Source organism: Achroia grisella, unplaced genomic scaffold (assembly GCF_030625045.1).
Source record: "Achroia grisella isolate CSIRO2021 unplaced genomic scaffold, CSIRO_AGI_Agris_v1 utg402, whole genome shotgun sequence".
In the NCBI taxonomy this organism is placed as follows: domain Eukaryota; kingdom Metazoa; phylum Arthropoda; class Insecta; order Lepidoptera; family Pyralidae; genus Achroia; species Achroia grisella.
Genome location: NW_026712841.1, coordinates 5,203,313 through 5,227,212, shown reverse-complemented (window position 1 = coordinate 5,227,212; position 23,900 = coordinate 5,203,313). Strand labels below are relative to the sequence as shown.

Genomic DNA, 23,900 nt, shown 5'->3' with positions numbered 1-23,900 from the left:
TCCTCTTACAGTGGCGGTTAATTGCTCTGTGATTTCGGCTGTCATTTGTCAACTATACGTTAAGGTTTATTCATACTAATTTTTTTGTCGGAGTGCAATCATAATTTAATATCTGTAAATTAATTTTGTGTTCAAATCATCAATTAATATTCCTAATTTAAAATTAGGTGTATCATGAGTGTACTATAAAAGACAATATTAATCGATATGGCACAATCTAATTTAAGGTGTGTGTTTAATGGCAAATTAAATATCATATTATTTTATTAACTTTAATTATTTTGACTTACCTATCCTATTCTTTTCAGCGATATAGACGAATATGGGTTTGAGAGACACGAAGACTTCGATTATAATAGTTATGAGGACTTCATCTCGGCGTATTTGAAAGTTTTGGCCTCAAGAGCACAAAAATGGGGTGTGCTACTTGGTGAAGGAAAGTCGGTCAAACGTAATAATACAGTGAAGCGATATGTTCGCAAGGGTATTCCTAGTAAGTATTTATTTTTATATAATATTACTTACTCATCTTGTAGATATGTTATGTCCTACAATAATAATAATATTCTTAGACAATTCACACAGCACCATCTAGTACCAAGTAAGGCAGAGCTGGTGTTATGGGTACTAGACAACTTATATAAATACATACATAGACCCACACTAATACAAACAATCATACTTATTAATAAAAATATGTGTACTGTGCGAGAAATCGAACCCACAACCATCGAAAGTAGAATACTGTACCCAACCACTAGACCACAGAGGCTGTCTGCCTATATGATGCTATTGCTGATTTTTAACCTACAATATCTACATGCAAAATTATCAATTGATAACTGCTCCTAGCAAATAATTATCTACAGTGCTAGTAAGTACTTAGATCTTAGTTTCTACCTCAAAGTTGATATATCTTGTCTTTTCTATTCTATTTTTCTATTCTATTCTATTCTATTCTATTATTTATATAATTAAATTATTATAAACTAAGTCGCTCAGACAACTAAATAATTGGCCTTTTTATGAATACAGCATTTTTATTATATAATAATGTTAATATAATATAATAATATAATGCCTACAGTTTCACCCGCATATATAATTTATAGCCTACATGTTATTCTGATGTATAAGTTATATTACTGTAAAGTTTCATCAAAATCCACTCCGTAGTTTTTGCATGAAACAGTAACAAACATCCATCCATACTCACAAACTTTTGCATTTATAATATTAATAATATTAAGATACATAATATACATAGTAAACACCCAGACCTATACAAACAGCCATACTCATGAATACAAATGTTTCTATTGTGCAAGGAATTGAATCTGTGACTATTGGAAAGCAACTGATAAACCATAAATGCTATAAAATATTTTTATTTAATAACTTTGAGAAGACTTTAAAATATGGTTACTATATATCATTGTAATATAATGTAAACACTTTTTAGGTGGACATCGCCCATCAATATGGATGGCTATATCAGAAGCACAAAAAATGAAAGATGTTTCCCCCGATTTATATCATAAAATATTAAATAGTCCTTTTGAGAAGGAGCTAGTGGACCTTGTGAAGACTGACCTGCCCCGCACTTTTCCCGACAACATATATTTCACAAAGGAGGCCAATCACCAATCACATCTGTTTAATATCCTCATAGCATATGCACACAGTAACAGGGTGGTGGGCTATTGCCAAGGCCTAAATTATATTGCTGGTAACTATCAAATATTTTTTTAATATTTTGGAATATAGTGTTTTTCTCCAAATTAAGTATGCATAGTATTACTTTTATGAAAGAGTATATTAGGAATGAGAACTAATGCTTTACTAGGAATATACCCTATCAACGCCACCTCCATGTGGTTCTTCCTAGAAACCATCAGACTTAATATGGGCAAACTGACCTAACTTCATGCTCAACTTAACATTCTCCCCTGGTGCTCAGCATAAATTGTTTGGCTGACAAGTTTATAATATATAATCTTCCATTAAAATGTTTCATTTAGATGTTATAGTTTTGATGAAATACAGAAACAAAGAACTGTGTCTCAGATATTAATATTCTATTAAAATCTTCCATTGAAATATTTAATTCAGATGAAACACATAGACATAGAATTACTTATGTGTCTGATCTAGCAGTACTTAAATAGTATAGTAGATATCCCTAATAGAATAACCAATTATTAGCAATTTTATATTTTATATATATATAAAAATACTCATTTATAATTTGAAATTTGAATAAACATTATTTGAATGTAATCTATTTTGTTATTATATTTATCTGTTATGACTCATGATACCAACAATGGTATACAGTAGAGTCAACATATATAATATCATTGATACCTCATACTTAATTTGACACTAATATCTATATATCTGTGATGTATACTGACTCAAGACACAAATTTTGTAACTGTATATGATGTGTCATATTTATCATGGCTATTCACCTGATTAATCTATATTGAGTAATTTAATTGTTGTTGCAAAGTTATCCAGGTGGATAACTTTGCATAAAATCACTCTATGGATGAGAGCACACTAACTTTATTATTAACTAGCTGCACCCGCGACTTCGTCCGCGTGAAATATAACTTTATTTTTCTAAAATAAAAGTAGCCTAAGTTACTCCTTATTACATCAGCTACCTGCCAATCCCGTCAAAATAGGTCCAGCCATTTCAGAGATTAGACAGAACAAACAGACAGACAGACAGACAAAAATTGTAAAAAATGTTATTTTGGTGTATGTACCGTATTTATATGTGTGTATAGATGGCAAATTAAGATTATATGATTGTTTTTTGTATTTTTAGGCCTACTTTTTTTAGCAACAAAAAATGAAGAAACCTCATTTTGGTTACTCAAAGTTCTGGTGGAGAAGATTCTTCCAGACTACTACACCAAAACAATGGATGGTCTCATTGTTGACATTGAAGTGTTATCAGAACTAGTCAAATCTAAAGTACCCGATGTACATCAACATGTGATAAATCTGGGTAAGGGTACCAATGACACAATCCTTTTTTTTTAATTCATCAGTGTTGACAACTCCCCATAGATCAGTATGTGAGATGACTAAACCGCCATCATATCCTGGAGCTGGATGACCAGCAGTAGCTCTAAGCTGCAGATGAGTAGATGCTTCCAATAGGAAGCCACTGTCAGCATCACAGTACATATGTGCTCAAAGTCTTAAGACTGATCGCAAATATGATCAGAGAAAAAATTATCAGTGTTAATGCCTAAAACATATTCAGAACCTTCAAAGTGGATGTATTTACTTAGAAGTTTTTATTCTAAGTAAATTCATCCATTTATCAATTTCGATATCAATATGTATCCTTTAAGTATTCTTGACTTAGCATCTGTTGATCTTTATAATTATAGTTGCCTGGAATAATTTTATTATTCTCACAGTACCTTAAACCAAAACCATACTTTTTCTATCATCATATTTCATATGAATGTTTACAGTACAATTGTTAGTTACTGCTTGATATCTGAAAAGATTATGTCACATTTTATGAAACACTGGGTCAGACTTGAGCAGAGCTTCAGCTGTAAATCTAGTAAATCCTCATTATAACTAACCCTGTATAGATTCTAATGAATGTCAACTATTATTTGCAGGTCTCCCCTGGGCAGTAATAACCACCAAGTGGTTTGTATGCCTGTTTGCAGAAGTCTTACCTATAGAGACAGTTCTCAGGATTTGGGACTGCCTTTTTTACGAGGGCTCCAAAATTCTATTCAGAGTTTGTTTGACACTAATAAAGTCGAACCAAGCAACTATATTGGCCTGCAATGACTTCACAACACTTGCGGAATGTTTTAAGGCTATTGTGAAAAATACCAGTGCGTTACATTGTCACGAATTTATGCAGGTATGTAAATTATGAAATGTCACCACCAACAGTCCAATACTAGCCTGTCACCCGCAACTTTATATGAATTGGTTTCATGTGTAATCATACTGTTGAGTATTATCTCTACTAATATTATAAAGAGGTAAATTTTGAGAGGTTATAGGGATATCTCTGGATGTACTGAACCGATTTTTTTTTTACTAATAGGGACCTACATTACTTATGGTATCATAGGTATATATTAACTTTTATATTAGTCACGAAAAGAAGTTTTATATATTAAAACAAGAAATAAAGATTATATATAATAAAACAATTTTAATCCCTAGTTTATTTCATATTTATTAGTCATATTATCAACAATTATGAATGCTTATTAATAAATTATTATTTTATGAATATTTTTTTTTATGAATGAAATAATAATTTTTATGAATTAAAATTTTTCGTATTAATATATAGTCTATGACACATAAATAACATAGCTTTATAAGGCCATACAAATAAGGCATAAATTACGAACAATATCACAAATACAAGACTTGGAACAGTTCTAATTAAATTAGTGGTGGTGTCAAAAGGTCAAGTCAGGATTCAGACATACTAATAATTGATAGTTAATTTCAATAATAACTAGCTGTAACCTATACGCGTAAGAACATCACATGTAGGCGTGTAATTGACCATTTTTTTATATTAATGAATGTGGAAATTTAACCCTGCCTGCGTTAACAGTATACACAGAATGATAAGACGAGCTGTCAATTACTCTATCAAGAAAAAGAAGTTTTTTTATTTATAGTATATGTATAGCTTAGTAAAGCTACCCGCGCCGTCTTCGCACGGTTGGACATATATTGTACATTAAACCTTCTTCTAAAATCAGTCTTATCTATTGCTAAAAACAGCGTTAAAATCTGTTGCGTAATTTAGAAGATCTAAGCGTACAGAAAGCGATAACGTTTTCATTTTATACTATGTAAAGATAAAGGGTAAAATATTAAAGTTAAAAATATATAAATTCTGTTTTGCAGTCAATTTTCAAAGTACCTGGAACACTATCAAACACGACAATAGTCAAACTGAGAGCCCGCTTTGCCAAACAACGCCGGGAACAGCAGCAGAAGGAGCCGCGATGAATTAATCTACAGTAAAATCCAAGGAAGATTTGATTGATCTCATTCTTGTTGGAACAAGAAAATTAATAAAACAAGAAACAACCAAATTGTTATTTTGTTAACAATTATTTATACTTATTATATATATCATATGCTAAAATGAAGAAGTGACTATGTAACTTATGTAGCACAACAGAATCATTTAACTTTGAATAGTGTTAGGGTCTCAACTAGAAACATTGAGGGTGACATAGTAATAACAGTGTAATTCAATAATTTATTTGATGTTGTGCAATAAATGTTTGTAATGTATTGTATTTCAGTAGTGTACTTGTAATACAAGCTCAATCCAATTCCAACAGTAGCATGTGTTAGTATTAATCTCAAACATGTGTATCTTATAGTAAATTCTTAAAAGAACTTATAATTAAATATTTCTTGCTTGTGTGTACTGATGCACAAATAAGTATTCTAAATTTTAAAATATTTTATTATAATTTATTTATTACGATCAACAGTTACATAACGTATAATACAGGAGAAACAAATATGGAAGACTGCCATAAAAAGAGCTATGCCATCATAAAATGATATTAAAACGGAACAATAAGTAATATAATTGATTAGAATTTTAAGAATTTTCGAAATAAAAAGTTTATATAAAACCCTTACATTGCCAGTGAAAAAATGAAATGATTCACTACCTCTTCTCACCCGAGATATCAAAAAACAAATATTCTGGTGCAATTAAGAGTATATTTATGTAATAAAATGCGGGAAATCCCTCTCTTCTTTGGAGACACCGGCCGCCATCCGGACGATAACTAATTGTTATAATGATTCCATATATGATTAGGAAATATAACATTGTGTCACACGTCATAGCCTTATCTTAATTTTCTGGCTAATCAATATGATACTCTGACACTATTCATATTTTATTATATTTTGCATTTGGTATGAAAAGTGCCTAAAGTATATAATTTGAGGTACTATGCATAGAAAATTTACACATTTGCAAAAGATCACGTGAAACTTACTTGAAACGTTTGCTTTGTTGAACCGACCTGGCCTAGTTCTATAGGTCTCGTTATTAAGTGAATTTTCATTAGAGGTAAATAGAGCAAATACTATTACGTACTGTTGTGCTTGTGCTCTTGACTACACGCCCGTGGTTTTGTGATTTCTGCTGCATTGAAGGCATGTTTCATTTTTCTATATTTTAATATAGTATTATTAAGTACCAAGTATATAAAGAACTGACTTGATGATATTATGCACCAGAAATTATCAAAAAATGTAAAGTGAATAATTTGATATAACTGAATAATGCATTTTTTATTATTATAATCGTAACTTATGGGAAAGTCAAGAAATGACAGGATTGAAAGAGTTGAATTGAGTAATTTGATTAAAGCTTATAATAATAAATATATAATTAAATTTTAGTACATATATAAAAACATATCCTTGATAAAATAAGCTGTATTGATAATTTTATAATAAAGGACGACAGAGATAAGACTTACAACGGTTTTTTAACAATTGAGAGTTTATGTGCTTTTGGTATACTGAATGATAATGAAATATTTGCCTCAGTTAATGGTATAGGTATAAAATAAATGTCGCTTAATATTGAGCAGCTATTTGACAGTGTCGGTTACCATTGCTGCAACTTTATCTTGTAACTGTTAAATAGTTACATATATAACTACTACTAACTACTTATATAACCACATATTAGTCCATTTAAATGTTATGGAATAAAACTGCAGGTCACTTAACCACGAAGAAAAGCAAAGATTTCTAAGAATACATCAAGTGGAGTTCATCTGTAAGGTATATGGCTAGCAAAAGGTGTGAATAATGTCTATTTATTATTAACGCATCTCCCTCGATGCCTTGAACTTATGCATTAGTATCACTACATTCTTAGTAGTCTACTATAGTTGATGTACATAATGATTGATGCTGTGCATTTTTTTTGTAAGTATTTTGTTTTGTAATTTATTTTGTATAGTAGGTTGGCATATTTTTATTTTCATACGATACATATTGTATTTTACGTTATATCATTTTAAGCAATTACTATTTTGTATATCATAATAAAATTGAGTGTACCTATAAGTGTAGGTACTAAATTCTCAACAATGTAATCATTTTTATATTATATGCCATTTAAGACTTGTTAGGCAAATAGATATATTGTGATGTTACAATTTTGTTTTGGTTTTCATGTGAAAAGTGTATAAAAACAAGACTTTCTTTGTATTATTTATTTACGTAATAAGCTTGTCCAAATCTAACAAAAAGATACCACAAATGTATCTACTAGCTTTTTTTAATATTTCATACACTGAATATGCTCAATGTAATAATGTTCATAGATGTAGAATCCGTAAAATGTATAAATGTTTATGAAACATATGGATTAGAATTAATACCTACTCTTGATATTACATTTTTTCGAGAATTTTCTGTCTAAATATATCAAATTGTATTAGGTATACAACTTTTATAAGACCTTACAAGTAGTTTGTAAAAACAGACATAACGACATATTAGTGTAACCTATAGAAAAATCTGTATATATTTTAGGTGTAGAACTGTAGACTCAATAAGATTTAGGATTTGATCACCATTAGAGAAGGTCGTCGCCAAGTTTCTGCACTGATATTACATACAACATTTGTTATCTCACACATGCTAATTGTAGCGGAATTAAACAAAATCATTTAAATAATTTTAGTAGTGAAATTGATTTCTGCAAAATAACACATTACTAGAATAATACAAAGTTATATAGTTTTCTTACTACCTTATGATATATTGTAATGCTATTGAAGACTTTTTGGAAACATATTCTTGTAAGATAACTTTTGATCAAAGTTTCCCATTGTGTAAATGTGTGTTGATGATGGTCTACTATGTTGTTACTGTCTGTATCTGGATTCAATGTTGTAATTATTGCCATAATTGAAAAAAGTAAAGTTTGGATGTTCATTGTAAATGAATAGATTATCAAGGTGTTGACATGAATTTTATTTATCACTTTTGGATTTCATTTTATTAATATTAACAATACATAACAGAGTGACATAGGTTCACATTGACTTGATCAAGTCCCTACTATTAGAAATATTTTCATAGCATGTAATAACAATATATAAATATTAATCATGTAGTTAAAGACTGTCATTATTAAACTATAGTGGTTAATTGGATTCTACATGAGGGTGCAAGGCAAATAATAGACATTTAAAAACCATACCAAAACACTGAACATACCAAAAGCCAGAAGTTTAAAATGACTTTTTTAAACTTCTGGCTTTCAAAAGTACTTTTTATTTTGACATATTTTACATTTTTATAAAACAACTTATTACTACAAATGTTCTAACTAAGGTATTTCTGGAAAATGAACTAATATCAGTAATAATGTCCTTGACATTGCATTTCTTCTTGGATTGAAGGTAACCCACAAACTACCACTTACATAATAACAATGATATACCAGTCTATTATGTAACTATGATTTACCACTTTCAAGGACATCTTTAGCTTCATTAATTTTTGCAGCAATAAGAGGTGATCCTCCTCTGTCTGGGTGATTCAGTAACATGACCCGTCTGTGTGCATCCCTTATCTGAAAAGTAATTTAATATAAAGTTGAATATTACTAGATTTGTTTTGCCTCAATCAATATGATTTAGATTAGATTTATTTTGATAATAAAAACTCAATACAATGACTGACATTTTAGAATCAACACACATTTTTATTAACACTCATTTTACATGTTCTGACTCAGCCTATGGTCTGTTATTAAGGTGGTAATATTCTTTGACAAAAACTATTTCTTAAATAAATTATTTACTTAAATTTTAGTATTATAATTAAATTTTATAATGATCCTTATTATAAATCTTTTCAAAATTATCAACTTACCAAATAAATAGAAAGTAAATTCAAAAAATATCAATTACCAAGGTAGACTTTGTTTAAAGTTATGTCTCAGTTTGATTTGTAAGCTATTCATGTTGTATGAGTTAGATGTTTGATGATGAAGAACTTATAGAGTAAAGAGGCATGACATCTTAGTTCCCAGAATAAGTAATCACAACATATTATCTGCTGCTGTACAGCAGCAGACACTTCATTAGTTCCTTTGACATGTTCATAGAAACAATAATATTACAATACCTTTGCTTTACCAGCAGTGGGGCTGACTCCCAATATTAATGCCGCTTCTCTTTTCGTCATTTTAGGTTCAAATCCACCTTTGTAATATTTAGAATTAGCCAATGTTTCGCTGTCGAACCTAGGCAAATTCTTCATAGCTTCAGAAAATTTTACTGAAGCATTAGGGATTTGTCTAAGTACATAGCGGCCTGCAAAACCAACTGCAGCCATTCCTAAACCTGCTACAATAATTGTACTGGCCTATTAACAAGAAAAAGCAATTTTTTTTCAGTCTTTCATTGGTGTTATAGTTATAACAATATATAATTATAGGTTAGGTTATAGTTACCATATTTTTTTATTTATTTGGACTGTGCTAGAAACAACTGTAAGTTATTATGAAATTATTTTTAATACATTTTGGAACTTTTCTCCAATAAATTATTACAATATATTGAAAAAAATATATATTACATTACAAAAACGACATTTCAGAAAGACAAAACACAGATTATCTAAACAACTACTACAGATCATACAACTATAATGTCAAATTTTATTAACAGACTGACGATCTTAAGCATGTTTCCTCTATCTATGCACATGCATCTGTAACAATATATTATAATAAGTACTATTTTAAAATATTAATTTTTACATATTCTTCTGAGTTATAACGATTAATTATAGATTTTAAATCTATAAAATCCCACTGCGTCCATTTTGCAGGGTCCCATTACCACTGTAACCGTAATTGATGAACTCAGATTTTTTTATAATTAATACTGGCAACCCGATGAAATATAATTGACCAATCATTTATAAATTTAAGAAAAAAATATGCCTTTTCGAATAGCTTCAACATGGCAGGAGATCAGGCGCAATTTTATCAGTTATTAAATACCATATTATCCCCGGAAAACGACATTAGATCCCAAGCAGAAGTAAGTACCCATGATACATTATCATATAATTACATTTTTAAACAATCACTTTTTGGCTTAAATAACATGAATATGATCTATCAGTGGCCTCGTGTGAAAACGTGGTCATGGAGGATCCAATTTGTAATCATACAAGTAGGAGCGGTAGCTCAACTTTGAATATCTAATTTACTGTTAGTTAGACTGTTATAAAAATTGCGTGTTTATTTTTGCCTCTCTTATTCCTAAGTAATAAAACTATTTTATTAGTCATTGTTAACATACATATTAGGTACCCAACCCCGTGTGCCGGAAAAAATCCGTTGATATTTTTGAGTTTTATAAAGCAATTACATTTTTATTTTATTCGTAATCCCTAAAAGATCAAAATGTATAGTATTTTTCGAAGACATAATTATATCCCTAAGAAACCCTTAAACAAAGAAAGAAATATGTTAAATGGTAATAGCGGCGAGGCAAGAACCCATAAGTTCATTTTTCAACCATCAATATTAAAATATTCCTTAATACTATCTTCTTTTATGAGAATGTGTTAATTTCAAAACTAAGGGAGACAAAAAATAATATATATTGTATAGCTGCTCTAAACAACCTAGTTATTTTAGCCCCAAATTTAAGTTTGTTCATTCAACTTGATATAATCAAGTAGAATGTACAAAAGATCATCTTAGTAACAACCAACATTGCCTTGGAATTATTGTACTAAAATGTAAGATTTGTCTATCTGTGTTCTTATAATTTTCACTGTTTTAACATTTTGTTTTGTTTTATAATAATTTTGAAATGCTAGATGTTAAATGTTGTGAAATAGGATCAATACAAACAGTTGTTTAAAGTATTTGAAGGATTATTTAAAGAGATAATTGTTTAAAAAATGTCCATTTCTTTGAACAGTTCTCACAGAATAAACAGTGAAAGTTGGGTTCCGTAATAGACATATCTATATACACTAATAAAATGTACTAATTAATAGTATTTGGAAGATATATGAGAAAAAAAAATTAGAGTAGGAGGATGGGCTTTATCACAATATTAGCACCTAAAACGATAATTTTTTGAAATTTGGTCTGTGAAAAATTGAAATACTGTAATTCTCAAAACTTACACAATATTATTTCTCAAGTCATAAACTGTTGTTGTTTCAAATAACATGTGTAAAAAATCAGTGAGTCTGCAATAAACATGTCATAGGCAGCTTTTATATGCCAGTATAGGATGTGGTCTTTATCAAATGCTGAATACTGCAATTAAACATCACATGTGGCATATGAAAGTTACAGATGGCTCTGATGGGGAATAGATATCTATAAATATTTTGTAATGTACAAGGGACATGTGCGGGGTAATAAACCTTATAAAAATAATAATATATTTGATGAATAAAGTTTTATTTATTTTTTTCATATCCGTCGTGTAATGTAGGATCATCATGTAATTCTCATAATCATAATGCAATGAAGGTATAAAGGTCAAATACATGTTTGGAAAATTATAGTTATGTTTTCTAAGTTTTATTGTAAAAAATGTATGTACCTAACATACATTATTCCTGTTTCTAGTCTTGCTTTTTAAAAAATGTATCTGATCAAGTTTTATCAAAATAGAACCTTGTAATGTCTATTTACTGTGTCGGCTATCGCTAGAACGATGTTCAAAAGTGACCATTTACGTTATGACCGGCGTACAGGCGTCATAAGCGATGTGACCTCAATATTGGATGCGGCCGACAGCATAGAATGGAGATGAGAAGATTAATGTAATAACGACAGCTAGTGCGTCAAGTTCGATATTAGTATTGAATGGATGGGTACTTCTGCTCAATGCTATGCTAGTCTATTATAGAAGAATATGTTGAGATATAACTTATTACAGTAAGAGAGCGTAACCTGACACTCACCCTCTAAAATTTGTATTGCTTATTCAAATACGGCTGCAATTTGTGATAGTAAAAAAAAAGTTTCATTAACTTGTATCTTCCTTAAACTTGTCGCAGTTATTCTCATTTGTCTGTATGTAATAGATAAAAATTCCAAAATATGTTTACTAGTTATTATTGTACAATTTTAGGAAGCGTACAACAACATTCCAACAGAGACAAAAGTAGTATTTTTGGTGGGTGCTATCCAAAATGGAGAACTTGGTGAGGACATCAGACAAACAGCGGCAGTTTTCCTGCGGCGACTATTTAGCACAGACTTTTTCGAGTTCTTTCCAAAATTGCCATTCGAACAACAGACAATGCTCAGAGAACAGCTGCTCATCACATTACAAATGGAGGTCACACAACAACTACGGCGTAAGGTTGGTCACTTTTAAGTATACTAAATTAATTTGAAACTGCTTATATATTAAGTTACCAGAGAAAAAATAAAAAAATGCGTCTGCGTGGGTACTGAAGCTTGCTTGTAAAGTATATAATATCTACCAGTTTTCTCCAATGTAGCCGTGTAAGATTTATATTTAAATTTCATAGATTATTTACCTATTTATATGAAAATAGTATATCTAATGTAGATATCATAAGTTTGTGTAACCTTTGAGATGCTCAATTGTTATTGGTGCAAGGAATTGTATCATTGCCTTGAGAGATCATTTGATACGAATGGAATCAATAAATTGAAAATTAGACGCTCTACAGAACACTATTTAGATCTGTGTAATGACCTTGCAACAGTTATCACTTGTAAATTTATTGTTCTAGAGCTACTATATATAAAACATCTCTACATTTCGCTGTTTTCATATCTGTTTTTACATTTTGTTAATAACCTCTAGGTCATGTCCTAAGAGATGTTAAATATATTGTCTTAAAAACAGTTTCGACATGAGAAATACTTAATACTTTATCGATTGCAAATATTACACACAAATTAAGTATTATTTTGTAAGTGAATATAGAAATAAACTGATTAGAACATAATGTAAGTGCATTTACGAGTTTACTCGTCAAGCAAAATGTTAATTATGTAATAATAAAATTACTCAGGATACAGCTTACACTTACTTATTTGGTTTTAAATATAGAGAGCTTTTACTGTTAGTTCAAAGTACTTAGAAAATACCGGGACCAATACAAACATTCATATTCATGAATAGATATGTTTGCATTGTATGTGAAATCAAACCCACGGCATCAGAGGTAAGGCGATGTGCTAAACCACTACACCACTGAGGCCGTCAATCTTAGTTTATTAATCTAATTGGAGTATCTATCCTATACTATGTTCATGAATCATAAGTTATGACTAAGCTGTGTGAAGTTTTATTAAGTTTTCGGCGGAAATAATGAAATGAAATGATGATGATGAGAAAATGAAATGTTATTAGCAATGACTTGATTATTTACAAAACAAGTAGACTAAGGAAATAGCACTTTCCAAACTAAAACTCTGTTATTGCCCATATGTGTATTTTTCCACAGCAAAGGAACTACTAATACATGAATAAGCAGCATAGATTTCAGCAATCTATATATATATATATAATGTATAATGTTAATGTTAGAGGCTGTAAATGTAATGCCTGTAATGCTAGAGGTAACGAAATTTTGGTAAAAGAGGTAAAACAAATATTAACCGCACAATAAATTACAGATTTGCGATGTAGTGTCAGAACTCGCAAGAAACCACATTGATGATGACGGCGTCAACCAGTGGCCAGAATTTCTTCAATTTATGTTTAACTGTGCAAACTCCCAAGATCCTAATATTAAAGAGGCTGGCATTCGCATGTTCACGTAAGAGATATTTTTACTTTATTATGATTGTTACTGTAATTTTTCATTATTTATGATTACGCTGGTGGGGCACCTGTGGAGGATGATAGAATGAACTTGAGGTCAGGTTAGTTAGCCCATCATGGTAAGTTCACCAGAAATTTATCACGATTAGATCCATGGGCGTTAGCCTGCCTTGGTATGATGCTAGCAATGAGGTCATCAGTACACAATACTAACAATTTCCTTACCCCAGTGTTAAATATTTTAAATTATAATCCTGAGCATTTCACCGGAATCATTATTTTATCCCTTATCAAGTAATGATTATTTGTCTTCCTTAGGTCAGTACCAGGAGTTTTTGGAAATCTACAAAATGAGAATTTGGATGTTATAAAACGTATGCTCCTCTCAGCTCTGGAGCCCACAGAATCTGAAGCACTCCGCATACAGGCAGTAAAGGCAGTTGGTGCTTTTATACTGCTCCATGAAAAGGAACCTGGTATTCAAAAACATTTCAGCGATTTACTTCTGCCTTTAATGCAGGCAAGTAAACATTTTTTATTCTATTTTTGTACTGAAGGTAAATATATTTATTTGCACATAAACTCCTACATGCACATGTATCATAATGACGTGTGTTATTGCCATAGTGTGCAACAGCAAATAGAGAATTTCGCTAACACCAATTTATGAAATAAATTGGAGTTTGATAGTACCTCTCAATACATTTATTTTTTAGATAAAAATAGTGCTAACTATTTTTTACAATAACTAGATGTTACCTAACATGTTGTTTTTTTTTAATGATAGGTAGTGGCCCGTACAATTGAACAGGGAGATGATGACTCTGCATTAAAGGTGCTCATTGAACTTGCAGAGACTGCTCCAAAATTCTTACGAACTCAGTTAGAGACCATATTCCAAGTCTGTATTAAGGTAACTAATTTGATTTTATGTTTTTATATTAAACAAAGTATGAGAAAATTACAGGTCCTTACATTCAGTACTAAAGGCAATTTTACTATGTTACTGAACTAAAAAAAACCATTTACACTTTCTAGAAGAAGGTATCTACATTTGCAGTAATTGAGAAATAATCAAAGCCATCTTCAACAGGCTTTATAAAGTATTTTTTTTACAATTTCTCATTCTTATGAATTCCAATCGACGCTATTGGTTACTATACACCCTTTTTGAACAGGAGAGTTACGTAACATTGAAATACGCCAATCGAAACGGGAGTCGTATTATAGCAATCTCAGGGTTGACGGAATCTGTAACCACATTCATAAGTGTTTCTTAAATTTAAAAGGTTTTCTGTCCCATATCGTACTGACTTGTATAAATTAAAATCTATTTCAGTGCGAGACCAACTTGCGGTCTTTATGTTTTTAACGTACATTTCTTTTGTTTAGAGATTTTATCTCTGGCAATACATATAACATTATCTTCTTGTATCGCTCTAACTACGTTTAGTTTCCGCACTGAATCAGAACTAATTGCCAAAAAAAATCTGTTTATAATCAGACTTAAAAATTGACATAACTGTAATTGACAGTAATTTTGAAACTCTAGTTATTATAGTTTGGTTGATGTTATCATTGACATTTAAACAATTTTATAGGAATTTCCTTATAGCTGCTATGCGTTTGTATGACATGACAAATGTTACTGTACTAGTTTTCATAGCTTTATTATTTTATGAACTTTTGTAGAAATTCATGTGGTAAAACTTCACGTTTACCAATTCTTATAACATGAAATTCTAAAGGATACAAAAAAATGTTGGGCAGTCGGAGGTATTTCAAAATATGGATATACAGAGTTGAAGTCGTACTGATAAACCGTTGTCTAGCATGGGGACCAGACTCCACTTCGTTCACAATAATAATAACAACTTAATTGCTGTAGAATAAAAAATATGTAGTAATCAATAAAAACATTACTAAGGGGAGTTTACAACATTAGGTAGTAACAACCTGTACCCGGAAACTACATAACTTCAAAAATACACCTTGTACCTTGGAATCTTACTAATATTATTTATAAACGCGAAAGTTTTTGAGTACGGATTGATGGATGTATGTTACTGTTTCACGCAAAAACTACTAGACGGATTTTGATGAAACTTTATAGTAATATAGCTTATAAATCAGAATAACACATAAGTTATATTTTAAAATATTATATTAGATATTACGTAAATCTACCCTAAAATATTGATAATTGTTAAGTAATTGTGATGCAGACGAAGTTGCGCGGGTGGTCTAATTTATTCTATAACCAGTTGCCATTTTGTAATGTAGGTAGTGGGCGATCACAATGCTGATGATAATTGGCGACAATTGGCATTGGAAGCTATGGTGACACTATGCGAGACTGCACCGGCGATGGTCCGCAAACAAGTGCCCGACGGTATTCGCATGCTGACACCACTCGTACTTGAAATGATGTGCGAATTAGAAGACGAAGACGATTGGGCATTGCAAGATGACGTCGCTGATGACGATAATGAAGAGTAAGTTAATTGAAGGCATATTTTAGTAGTCCATTTGATAGTAGGCACAAAGTTTCTGGTATTTAAATATAACTTTTTGCAATAAAGTTCTTATTTTTATTAAGTTTTAACCAACATGATTGAATAAAATTATTATTATTGGCAGACTGATAGAACTATGTCTTATACAATTGAAACCAGATTCAGTGTCTATTTAATTTAATATTTTTTAATTGTTCATAAGCACTTGCTTAATTGAAATCTTTAATTGCTCAAAACAATGTATTCTATTAATAAAATAATTCGTCTGACAACAAAATAATATTGATTGATAAAAATGATTCCTTTGTTAAAGTTATCACTTTATTTATATATGAGTTTATCACTACAGAGTAAGTTATAAAGGCAAATAATTTTTTAGGCAAGTTTTAGGTATAATTTACTGTATTTTTTGTTAAATATATATGAAACTGTGTACCCATCTATGCTAATAGTAACAACCCTTACTAACGAGTGTTTGTTAGAAAGGGTTCATGTATAAATTATGCCCTCTTTGTCCTTACATTGTCCATACTTCCTCTCGTCTATTTTTTTTAGACACCTAGAAATAAGTGAGTTGAATGATCAACCACGCGGGAACTATGATAACAGGATTAAACCTTGTTTTTTCTGTAAGATCCAATTATACTGGTTGCTTTCTATATAATGCAACTGAAATGAATCTTACTATAGTAAATGACGAGATAATTAGCATTCTATGTTTTATTACATTTGGATGTCAGTCCCTCGGAAACATTCCTAATTAGAATTATGTAACTAATGAATCCATTTACCATATTTAGTGTGAAATTTGATTTCATCTTTGTAAGCTGAAGCATCTTCATCTTTGAAGGAAGCTTATATTTAGTTCCCAAGGTAAGAAGACCTTGTGTTATGGGTACTAGACAACTGATATAAATGTTTAGATTTATATTTCTTGGTAAATACATACATAAGATACATAGAAAACACCCAGACTGATACAATCATACTTATGAACACAAATGTTTTTACTGTGTGAGGTATCATATTCGCGACCATTGGAAGTATATAGCTTTACGTTTACACTAGATTACCGAAGCCATAAATTACATTATGAAGTTACATTTGAACACTTGGATCTTGCGCCGCTGTATATATTATAGTACAAAAATAAATCAACTATATGTTTGTTACAGTAACTATGTAGCTGCAGAGTCTGCCCTCGATCGTATGTGCTGCGGTCTTAGTGGCAAGATAATGCTGAACTTAATTGTGGGTCAAGTGCCCACTATGTTAAGCTCTGAGGACTGGAGAAGACGACATGCAGCACTTATGGCTGTCTCCTCTGCAGGCGAGGGTTGCCACAAGCAGATGGAACAAGTACTGGATCAAGTGGTTACAGCTGTACTCACTTATCTTACTGACCCTGTAAGTGTATTATTAAAAAAAAATTTACATAATACAAATAAATCCAGTGTGATAGGGGAAGTACGAACCACTGTCTCTCAGATTAGTTTGGATTGTTATTGGTGTTTCCATCACCCAAAAGTAATTTGAACTTATGTCTCCCATCTCCGGACCTTTTGTTTAAGTCAGGTAGTAAATGACTGTGTTCTTCTGATGATTGATTCTGTGTTCTCTTAACATTACTAAAATAAATTTATTTTTTGTCTTAGCATCCTCGTGTCCGTTATGCAGCATGTAACGCAATAGGACAAATGTCGACTGATTTTGCACCTGTATTTGAGAAGAAGTTTCATGATAAAGTGGTGCCTGGTCTCTTATTGGTACTCGATGACAATGCAAATCCGCGTGTGCAGGTACACTCCAAATCTATCTTAATAATAAAGAAGTGTGATGTGATTAGATTTCATACAAATTTTGCAGTATATTGTCCAATAATACTACATGTATTTGTTGCCATCTTATGTGATTATGGTTTTAATTTGTTATTATTATAAACTGTGTTATGGAATTTAACCAATTTTAAATTGTAATATGTCCTAATTCTAATTTATACTACTTTTCAAGGCACATGCGGCTGCTGCTTTGGTTAACTTCAGTGAAGACTGTCCAAAACCCATTTTGACACCATATTTAGATGCGCTAATGAGCAAACTAGAGGAAATATTAACAGCTAAATTTAAAGAGGTAACAGATTTCATCTGCAATTATATTACTACTTAAATTATTAGTTACTGTTATTCCTATGTCTTTTTTCTTTATTTTCTTCTTTCTTCAGTGTGTTTTAATATTTTATATCCAATGTTCGTTAGTGATACAGTCCTTATTTATGGATGCATCACTTCCATAGCATTGGAAGAGTAAATGTAACGTTTGCTCCCTTTCTCTTTATTTGATAGAAAGTCAGGGATCTCATGTTACATACATATATCTTGAAACAAAATTTAAAAAAAAATATATATTTTTGATGATTTTTTAACATGAAAATATTTTAAGGACCTTACGGTATAATACTTTTTTTTTACAGCTCGTAGAACGTGGCACCAAACTGGTGCTAGAACAAATAGTAACAACGATTGCGTCTGTTGCCGACACCGTTGAAAAAGATTTCATTCAATACTACGACAGATTGATGCCTTGTCTTAAATATATAATAGCCAATGCAACAACCCAAGAACTTAAAATGCTCCGTGGCAAAACAATTGAATGTGTCAGTCTTATTGGTGAGGAAATTAATTGAATGTATGCTCTATAAATGTTAATAATTTTTATGATATAAGTTAAAAATATCAGTGATTTTACCTAAAGTGTTACATAGCACCTGTATTAAGTTCTATGGGAATTTTTAGGTCTTGCTGTTGGTGAAGAGAAATTTATGGCTGACGCATCTGAAGTCATGGATTTGCTTCTTAAAACACATACAGAGGGTGACCAACTGCCTGCTGATGACCCACAAACATCGTATCTTATCTCCGCCTGGTCGCGCATTTGTAGAATCATGGGTAAGATAATGACAAATATGATTTTACCTTTAAATTCATAACTGAACATACAATTATTCACAAGTCAAAACCATTAATATAATATACATTTAAAAATAATAGTCTTATTTAAAAAAAGTAAACCTTTGTAACACAGTGTATCTGTCGGGTATCTGGCTATATTTATTTTTTAGGAAATTTCATGATATACTATTGCTATTATTATAATAATGAATATTAGGGTTTCTATTATTGCTTTTAGTAATAGCGTGTCACAACAAAATAACTTTTACAACTTAATTTTCTTTTATGAAATATTTGATATCATAAGTGTCTCAAATGACCAAAGTAACATTAATTGTATTCCTTATTTCATACACAGGCAAAAAATTCGCCCAATATCTACCTATGGTTATGGAGCCAGTAATGCGCACTGCTGCGATGAAGCCTGAAGTTGCATTGTTGGATAATGAGGATCTCGAAACTATCGAAGGCGATGTAGATTGGCACTTCGTCACACTAGGCGAGCAACAAAATTTCGGCATAAAAACAGCTGGTATGTAACATGATTTTAAATATTTGTTATATCTTTGTATCATACACAAGTAACATATAGGGTTCAATATACTTTGCATATTACTGTTAGAATTTTATTTGAATTTTAGAACTTCTTAGATTAAAATATATGAATCACTATCCGATTAAAACTGATAATAATTATTTAATAAAATTGTGTACAAACTTCTCGCGAGTTTAACAAACAAAAATATATGGTAAACACAATTACAAACATTTAATTTTCTTACAGGTTTGGAAGACAAAGCTTCAGCGTGTGACATGTTAGTTTGCTATGCTCGAGAGTTGAAAGAAGCTTTCGCTGAATATGCAGAAGATGTAGTTAAGCTCATGGTACCTATGTTAAAGTTCTACTTCCACGACAACGTGCGGACAGCGGCGGCCGAGTCGTTACCATATTTACTTGAATGTGCACGTATTCGCGGCCCACAATATATACAGGGCATGTGGGCCTATATATTACCTGAATTACTCAAAGCCATTGACTCAGAGCCTGAGTTGGAGGTGCAAGTTGAATTACTGAACAGTCTTGCACAGGTATGTAACATTATAATATTTATAAAACCATATATATATAATTAATTATAAAACCTTGTTTTATGTGTAAAGATTATGGTTGCCACTTACTGTCAGTTTGTTTGCATTTCCAATTATATAGAAAACATAATTAAGAGAATTCAATTTAAATTTCTTGCCCCTAACAAAAAATATGATATGAATATTGATAATAGTTTATTAATATACTATGATTTATATTTAAGGTAAATGTAATGATCAAATCTATACAATTTGATAATTTATGCTAATATTTTTAGTGTATTGAACTTCTCGGCACTGGATGTTTGTCTGACGAATCGATGGCGGAAGTGCTGCGTATACTCAACAAACTACTCACAGAACACTTCGAGCGCGCCACTCAACGCAGACAGAAACGTTCCGATGAGGATTATGATGAGGTAATTATAGTTACTTAAAAAATCTTGTCAATCTTTGTGTCAATAGCAGTTATTTTATTATCATAATAGTATATTGATCCCATTTTCCAGAATCTAATTGAAAATTAGTTTTTGCATCACTCATCATACCTTTTGATTTGATTGAAGTTAATCAAACTTGACTCCAACTAAAATCTTGACTTCAAATAACTTGATAGAACTTGAGCATTTAACCATAGTCTACCTATATATTATTAATCTATATAAATAAAATATTTGTGATCATCATGTTTTATAAGCGAAACTAAAGCAAAGTTTTTATAAATTGCAACAGGTGGTTGAAGAGCAGCTAGCTGATGAAGATAACGAGGATGTGTATGGTCTATCGCGCGTCGCGGATGTTCTCCATGCATTAATGTCGGCCTACCGTGAACACTTCTTCCCACACCTTGATAGTTTGCTTCCTCATCTTGTCCATTTGCTAGCTCCTGGACGCCCGTACGCAGATCGCCAGTGGGCATTATGTATTTTCGATGATGTTATTGAATTTGGAGGTAAGTTGTAGCACTCTATTTTATTTCATTCTATTAGGACTTTACTTTTTTTTATTTATGGAAAGAGTGTTACCTATTATGCCTCTATTAATAAAAAAGAAATATGACTGGATTTGAATTAAAACAAGAATGTTGATGACTGATTATTGTTATTTTATTTTTATGTGATGAGTAGGTTAAAGTAGAAGCTTCTAATATATGTAAGTCTCGCTTTACCTTTACACTTTACACAGGCGTATAATGCGCTACAATATCAGAGTTGCCATGAATAATTACTGCTAAAGTTAACATAAATATAGCGTAGCCAACAGCCATTCGAGGGAGTATTTGTGGTATGTGCAGGACCGGCGTGCATCAAGTATCAGAACATCTTCCTGGAGCCGATGCTGGAGGGGCTGCGCACGTACGAGCCGGAGGTGCGGCAGGCGGCGGCGTACGGGTGCGGCGTGCTGGCGCAGTTCGGCGGCGCGCAGTTCGCGGCCGCGTGCGCCCGCGCCGTGCCGCTGCTGGCCGCGCTCATCGCCGAGCCGGAGGCGCGCTCCGTAGAGAACCTCAACGCCACCGAGAACGCCATCTCGGCCGTCACCAAGATCATCAAGTACAACCACACGCAGATCAACAGAGACGAGATTATTAGGCATTGGTGAGTTCGCTTCTGCCTTTTAGCCGTTTAATTGTAGCTAATTGTGCCTGCTGTTTCACCCACGTGAAATTTATAGCCTTAAATGTAAAGACTGTAAAGTTTTATTTGAATACATTCAATAGTTTTTGCATGAAAAAGTAACAACCAACATACATCCATCCATATATCCATACTTACCAACTTCCGCATTTATAATATTAGTAAGATGAATTACATTCCAGTGACCATTCCTTTGATTTTGATTTGATCATTCATTTTCATGCATTTGAAAAATTATCATACTTTTAGAAATAATTATATAGTCTCGTGCACTCGTTTGTCTAGAAGTAATAAGCCCATAACAAGTTTTTTAACTATATAATCTTTATGTGCAATAAAAATAGTACAATTTGGCTACCGATCAGTCCCCTAGTCAATCTTTTCTTTTTGCAGGCTGACTTGGCTTCCCGTGACGGAGGATACAGAGGAGGCGCCACACGTGTACGGGTTGCTGTGCGAACTAGCAGCGAGCGGACACGAAACACTGGCCACGCCCGACGCACCACAACGCGTCATCGCTACGCTTGCTGAGGCATTCCTTCGAGACGCCGTTCCCACAGATAATCCAGTTTTTGCGCAAATGGTCGCACTCGTTAGACAAATACAGGTACAATAAAATGACACAAGCAATTTTTGTTAAGGCGATATATTCGTGGGTTCATTATGTAACGTAATAAGAACTCTTAGCATGTCACCATAGAACACGACTATATTTTAATATATTTATTTAATAAAAAAACAAAATTATTATTATTATTTTTAAGCTATATATTATATGACTTATCAGTCTTCCTGATTAACATTATGAATAGTAAATGTTGCTGTTGTAAGTAAGCTCGGAAATAAAATTATCAGCTTTTTCGCTAAATCTATTTTTTTTATTGACAGAGCAATGCGGAATTATTTGCATCGTGCCTCATGCAGCTGAGCAGCGAACACAAGGAGGCGCTGGAGATAGCGCTGTCCACCTAGAATCGGCCACAGCCGCCGCCACCGTCACCATTATCACTGCAACCATGTCGGCACGCACTCCGTTGCCAGTCACACTCCACTTAACGCGTCTCATAAACTCATCTCTCCCGCAATGACCTCCTATAGCTCGCTACTTCTCTCGTGTGTATCTCATAATAATTATAATGGAGTTTAATAATTTATATATGTTGTTTATTAATCTTTTGTATGGTCGATATATGACTGATACCAGTAAATTATAATGAAATGTAAACGACGGACCATTTTTTTTTCAAGAACTGCTTTCGCGATATCGTTCACAAGAAAATCTGTTGGTCTTATTAAAATTGCTGTGATATATCTTTATTATATTTTTGATATACTTTCCTTGCTTCAGTTTTATTGTTCTGTAGCCGCCTCTGGCCATGGCAGATTTCAAAAATAATTATATTGTATTTTCGTGAACAGCGACTGTGACAGTGGTCCAATATTTTAAAATAATGATAATTCTCTAAAAGCTCATTATTAGATTCACAAAACATAACTCGTCTGTATACATACATACATACATACACTCCTATCGCCTGGCAGCCAAAAAATAATTAGACATCTTACTATTTATAATTCTAGTATTGACTTTGTTTTTGTACATATTTAAAACTTGGACCTGACACATTTTTTTATATCATAGTTTGCCATATTTCCGCTACGATGGGAACTAGGTGGCTGTTTCTCAATGGACGAGATTGTCATCTCTTTATATGAAATACTTTTATTCAATGAAAAATATATATAATATTATATATACATTTCTTTGTGTAACTAAAATAAAAGTTATTGAACATTTTTTAGTTTTTCCATTCAAGTAACGTCTCTTACATTATT

The 23,900-nt window shown here is 31.7% G+C and overlaps 3 protein-coding genes across 4 annotated transcripts; 2 read left to right on the top strand and 1 right to left on the bottom strand.

Moving 5' to 3' along the window:
• Positions 1 to 137: 137 nt before the first annotated feature.
• LOC131844499 (growth hormone-regulated TBC protein 1-A) lies at positions 138 to 6,051 on the top strand. Its single transcript, XM_059193406.1, has 6 exons — positions 138 to 227; positions 309 to 493; positions 1,463 to 1,729; positions 2,840 to 3,022; positions 3,657 to 3,910; positions 4,927 to 6,051. The coding sequence occupies exons 1-6, from the start codon at positions 208 to 210 to the stop codon at positions 5,029 to 5,031; spliced, it is 1,014 nt and encodes a 337-aa protein (XP_059049389.1). The 5' UTR covers positions 138 to 207; the 3' UTR covers positions 5,032 to 6,051.
• Positions 6,052 to 8,273: 2,222 nt separating this feature from the next.
• On the bottom strand, positions 8,274 to 9,703 carry LOC131844497 (mitochondrial import inner membrane translocase subunit TIM14). Of its 2 annotated transcripts, none has more exons than XM_059193402.1 (3): positions 9,542 to 9,703; positions 9,214 to 9,453; positions 8,274 to 8,656 (listed from the first exon to the last, which is right to left on the bottom strand). In XM_059193402.1, exons 1-3 carry the CDS (start codon positions 9,542 to 9,544, stop codon positions 8,540 to 8,542), a joined length of 360 nt encoding a protein of 119 aa, XP_059049385.1. In that variant the 5' UTR covers positions 9,545 to 9,703; the 3' UTR covers positions 8,274 to 8,539. The 2 variants fall into 2 exon arrangements, with proteins under 2 accessions (XP_059049385.1, XP_059049386.1); XM_059193403.1 differs by having other exon boundaries at positions 9,214 to 9,434.
• A 320-nt stretch (positions 9,704 to 10,023) lies between these two features.
• On the top strand, positions 10,024 to 23,854 carry LOC131844180 (importin-5). Its single transcript, XM_059192985.1, has 18 exons — positions 10,024 to 10,136; positions 12,204 to 12,437; positions 13,730 to 13,872; positions 14,196 to 14,397; positions 14,665 to 14,790; positions 16,161 to 16,372; positions 17,569 to 17,800; positions 18,049 to 18,192; positions 18,404 to 18,523; positions 18,864 to 19,059; positions 19,186 to 19,338; positions 19,700 to 19,873; positions 20,126 to 20,430; positions 20,709 to 20,849; positions 21,163 to 21,382; positions 21,725 to 22,025; positions 22,458 to 22,671; positions 22,953 to 23,854. Exons 1-18 carry the CDS (start codon positions 10,056 to 10,058, stop codon positions 23,034 to 23,036), a joined length of 3,282 nt encoding a protein of 1,093 aa, XP_059048968.1. The 5' UTR covers positions 10,024 to 10,055; the 3' UTR covers positions 23,037 to 23,854.
• Positions 23,855 to 23,900: the final 46 nt, after the last annotated feature.